At 38.4% G+C, this 4,278-nt stretch overlaps 2 protein-coding genes across 2 annotated transcripts in view; both read right to left on the reverse strand.

Moving 5' to 3' along the window:
* Window positions 1-2,323, reverse strand: part of LOC104720044 (calmodulin-binding protein 60 F-like) — a 3,641-nt gene extending 1,318 nt beyond the window's left edge. The window contains exons 1-6 of the mRNA XM_010438016.2: window positions 1,677-2,323; window positions 1,373-1,448; window positions 1,212-1,270; window positions 653-1,137; window positions 386-546; window positions 31-296 (exon numbers count right to left, since the gene is read on the reverse strand). Coding sequence (XP_010436318.1) covers window positions 31-296; window positions 386-546; window positions 653-1,137; window positions 1,212-1,270; window positions 1,373-1,448; window positions 1,677-1,774 — 1,145 coding nt within the window. The 5' untranslated portion in view covers window positions 1,775-2,323. The remainder of the gene's footprint in view (window positions 1-30; window positions 297-385; window positions 547-652; window positions 1,138-1,211; window positions 1,271-1,372; window positions 1,449-1,676) is intronic.
* On the reverse strand, window positions 2,621-4,272 carry LOC104717088. The gene is made up of 3 exons (XM_010434611.2): window positions 3,955-4,272; window positions 3,604-3,627; window positions 2,621-3,150 (listed from the first exon to the last, which is right to left on the reverse strand). The coding sequence occupies exons 1-3, from the start codon at window positions 4,148-4,150 to the stop codon at window positions 2,849-2,851; spliced, it is 522 nt and encodes a 173-aa protein (XP_010432913.1). The 5' UTR covers window positions 4,151-4,272; the 3' UTR covers window positions 2,621-2,848.

A 4,278-nucleotide genomic window follows, 5' to 3' on the forward strand; every position in this document is an offset into this window, starting at 1 on the left:
TTATTATCACTTTTTGAGTATGATCTTTAGAGACTGCAGATTCTAGAGGGAAGAAGAAAAAAATAAGCTAGCTTTACAGCGGAATGCTTAACCTTTTGGTCATGGTTAAGAGATTCCAGAGATAAGAAGTGGCCATTGGCAATTAGGCCTCGGAATTCATATATATGATTAAAGACAACGCCTGTCGCATGTGTTTGCTCTGTGTAATAGACGTAAAGTTTCCCATCTAAGACACAGGTATTTGCGTGCTCCACCGTGTTATCCCACATTGTATTTGACATACCACTTCCAAGTGACTGTTAAACACACACCAATAAATAAAGAGCATTAGCAAGAAAAAATCATCTTCTTGTGTAGATGTTCTCAATATTAAAGATGCACATACGCTTCTTAGCTTCTGAGGATCCTTCATGAGTATCCGCAGGAAGTCTTCAACAGTCACGATGTTAGATTTCAGTAGCTTCTTGTGTAGTGCTCCATCTTTTGCGATTTTATCCAATCTCCAGACTTCATCATGTAAAGCCGGTGGATAATGTTTCTTGTATACTGCAAAAAAAAACATTGCCAAAAGATAATCCAAGATTCAGTTATAAATCCAAGAAGCTCTATCCCTCCGCGTATCAATTCAGTCCAAATTTTTTAAGATACTCACGTTCTCCTCTGTGATCTTTAACAGCAAATGGCTCTGTTTTAGCTTCACGAATGTGAAACCCCGATGCAGCCTTTACACCAAGTCTAAACTTTCTGCTCCTAATCCAACTCGAATTGTCAGTGAAAGTAAGTTTTCCAAGAGTTCCAACACCTTCTTTAAGTATCACATGTCTGTCACCAGTCAATATGGGACGTTTTCCTTCGCGTTCTTTCACTTCAAAGCTCTCAAAATGTTCTCTCGTCCAATCTTTGTCGTCTTCATCATTGAAGTCTCCATCTAACACGACAATATTCAGCTTTGCCATTGATTCTTCTCCCGTTTGGATTATATTTCCGGTGTTTGCATCTATAAGAACCACGTGAATTGCTGAGCTTTGCTCTCCCTCGACTTTCCCACCTGTGAATAAATGAGGAGGCATTCTTGTTCTGAACCGAAGTTGCAGGTTTTTTCCATCGAGGCCTTGAATCTTCTTCGGTTCTGGAGATCTGAACACTCAAATAAATGCAAAGATCATGGAACCATTCCAGCAAAGGATATAGTATATAACTAGAGAAAATACCTTGAAGTAGATGTCGAGTTCTCCAACCTCGACAAAGCACGTTCCACCTCTTCACTGACCTATTCATTGATCAACACAACTACCAAGTTTACACCTCCCAGAGGCTTCTCAAGATATGGACTATGTGGAAATTAAACTTCGAAATAGGATATCATACTCACAATTCTTCGAAATAATGGTTCCAAAGTCGAGCATAGCCTCTGCAGACTATCTACCTTGACAGCTTCCATGATGACACTGTAAAACAGTTTTTGATTTCATACAACGACGTCTAAGAAAATTTGATTACCTTGCAAGGCTAAGCAAGACTATCGAATTTTGAAAACAAGATATTTTCACAGTACTATATTTTTGGACAGTGTATTAATGAACATATCAAAACAAGGCTCCAATCCCAAAAGAGTTTACAATCACAGCCAAAAAACCGAAGTTACGACATAATAACACATGTTAAATATGAGTTACCTTGCCAAAGCAGGAAGCTTCTGTCTCTTTGATTCTGGCAAGGTATCTGCATACTCTTGATTGTGTCCATGTCCTCTCTTGTTCATGGAATTATCCATTTAAAGTAAATAACTTATCAATATCAGTGCCTAGAGAGATGAGAATTTAATGCACTTCCTTAAGTTGGAGAAAAAAAAATGGAAGCTTCAGAGAAGAACACAGAAGAAATAGAAACAGAGATTAGTTGAATCTAGAACCAAAGTCTAATATCTTCTTTTCTCTATCGAACTTTTTGTACAATCCACATGGAGTGGACGCTTTGCAGGAGTCACTGAACCGAGACCTGTTTCTTTTAATGGTAGATCTAATGGCTTTTATGGATTCTGTCCCTCTGAATATTAGAATAATACAAACAGTATACTTTAATGGCTGACGCTAAAATAAAATAGAAAAAATATACAGCTGTTTTTGTGAATGAAGGAATATTGAAAACCCGAAACCGCGTGATACCTGGACGATCATAATTATGTTAACCTAAGTGCGTTTGACTTCTCCACTTTTTGTCTCTTCACAGCTCTTCTATCTCTGTTCACGAACTCTCATGTTTCTTGACGTCTGAAAAAGTCTTTGTTAGGTTATTAAGCAAAGAAGAAAACAGAGTCCAAGTGAAATCTCTTGGTCCTTCTGTGCTTAGCTTAAGCCATGATATATCAATATCATAGTCATGCATCACATCTAGCTTCAATGCAGTCGAATCAATTCACAGACTTTTCTATCTCACCGAGATGTAACATTCAACAAACACAACATAACCCTAGGCTTGGGTTTGTTTGCTGAGGTACCTAGCTCACTTTTGCTTTGGCTCTTGGTTATTGAGAATTTGATGGTTTGGGGTTGCCGATTAACATTAACCATAAGATAACATAACGGCTTCTTATCTAACAAGCGAAGCAAGTGAAATTTCATGGTAGAGAAATGGACAATTTATATATGAAGAAAGTTAATACAGGGCCAAGCCTTTCTTTTAGCTACATTCCAAGGGCACAACAAAACAAAAAACTACATATATGGAGAAACGTGGAAGATAGGACTTTGCCTTACAATTAAACAATTTCCTTTACTTGAGTTGAGTTGTGAAAATCCAATTACCTCAGAGATAAAATCTTCAAGATAGACTGAGAAGTGCAATCAGTTTACTCACCTTCCCAACCTGATTGCCGAGCTCTCTTCTCCCACAAAGAGGTGATCTTCCTCTCCTTGATCAACAAAGCTTCAGCTCTCTCTCTAGCTGATTCACAAATCTCAGTGGCGGCATTGCACTTCTCAGCCTCCTTTTGGTACTGAGATGCAACCCTTTTAGCTTCAGCGAGGGTAACATTCATATGACGGCTATGCTCATCTGCAACTGCTTCTTGCAGCTTCAGCTCCTCGGTCAGAAGGTCCACAAATTGCTTCTCCATCTCCTGTTTGAGCTCTGGATCGTCGCTTCCACAATCTGTTTACACCACAAATCAAAATTCATAATCCAGTATCAAACACCAAAGAAGGAACGTCTTCACAGAAGAACACAAGTGTCATTATATGTTACATATCTAGAAAGGAACAAAATGCATCATGATGCGGGAACGGCATGGTAAAGTTGTCTGATCACAGATAACAATCAGAGTAACAGTGACAAAATGACAAGCCTATTCTGCCATCAAGCTTCTATCGGGACTGAAAACGGCTATTGATTCATCAAATGACTTGTAAGATCCAAGACTTAGAAAAACACCAGAAAAAATTGATGAAACTGGAAACAAGAAAGAAATTACGAGGGAACCGATCTGCCATATTATTACTTCCCTAGACAAAAATTTGAAAGCTCCTCAATAACTATACTGTAACATGAAGGAAACAAGACAGGCATAGAAGCTAAACAAAGTGAAGCTCAGAATCGAGATCTAACCTGTGATAGAGAGATTTGCAAGCCCTGCAGACAAAAACCAAAAAATGCAACTTGTTGTTAAAACAATATACAAGTCGAGATTTTTTTTTCTTACTGCTTAGACAACAAAAAGAGATTAAACCTAAATGAAACAGCTTGATTGAAAGATCCAATATTGAAACCAGAGAACATCAGATGCTTTTAGAGCAAGATCCAAACAAATTTCACCAAATCGAAATTCGAGGAAAAGGGCATCTCAAAATTGTGATAATTACTAAAAAAGGAACTAAATTTAACAAGACAAAGAACTCGTAAAACACGAATCCAATCATAAAACGAGGAACATCTAAGATCCCAATCAGAAAGACATACCAGGAGCAATCTGAAGGAGAGACAAAGGAGGTGGACAATCACAAACGCAAGGAGGGCAAAGAGAGTTGGTACGAGGGGTGGATCCAACGAAACCCTTGTTGAATTTCCAATAAAGAGCAGGTCCACACACTACTAAAGCTGATACAACCGCGAATACCACCAAACATCTCATGCAATCTCCAGATCGACGAGCCATCGTTTTGGAAGAAGAACCCACGAATTTTTGAATCGAATCGAATCGAATCAGAGTCGGAAGTGCAGCAGCAACAATGGCGATTAGTGTGAGTAAGATACTACTGTCAGCGAAAAAAAAAAAAAAAAAAA

This window comes from Camelina sativa, chromosome 10, assembly GCF_000633955.1.
Source record: "Camelina sativa cultivar DH55 chromosome 10, Cs, whole genome shotgun sequence".
Classification (NCBI taxonomy): domain Eukaryota; kingdom Viridiplantae; phylum Streptophyta; class Magnoliopsida; order Brassicales; family Brassicaceae; genus Camelina; species Camelina sativa.

Excerpts from the sequence above, each read along its gene's own strand:
- LOC104717088 (XM_010434611.2), bottom strand. The coding sequence starts at position 4,150 with ATGGCTCGTCGATCTGGAGATTGCATGAGATGTTTGGTGGTATTCGCG. Across the intron at positions 3,628-3,954 it reads TCTCCTTCAGATTGCTCCTG|GGCTTGCAAATCTCTCTATC; the intron begins GTATGTCTTTCT and ends TTTTGTCTGCAG. Across the intron at positions 3,151-3,603 it reads TGCAAATCTCTCTATCACAG|ATTGTGGAAGCGACGATCCA; the intron begins GTTAGATCTCGA and ends TGGTGTAAACAG.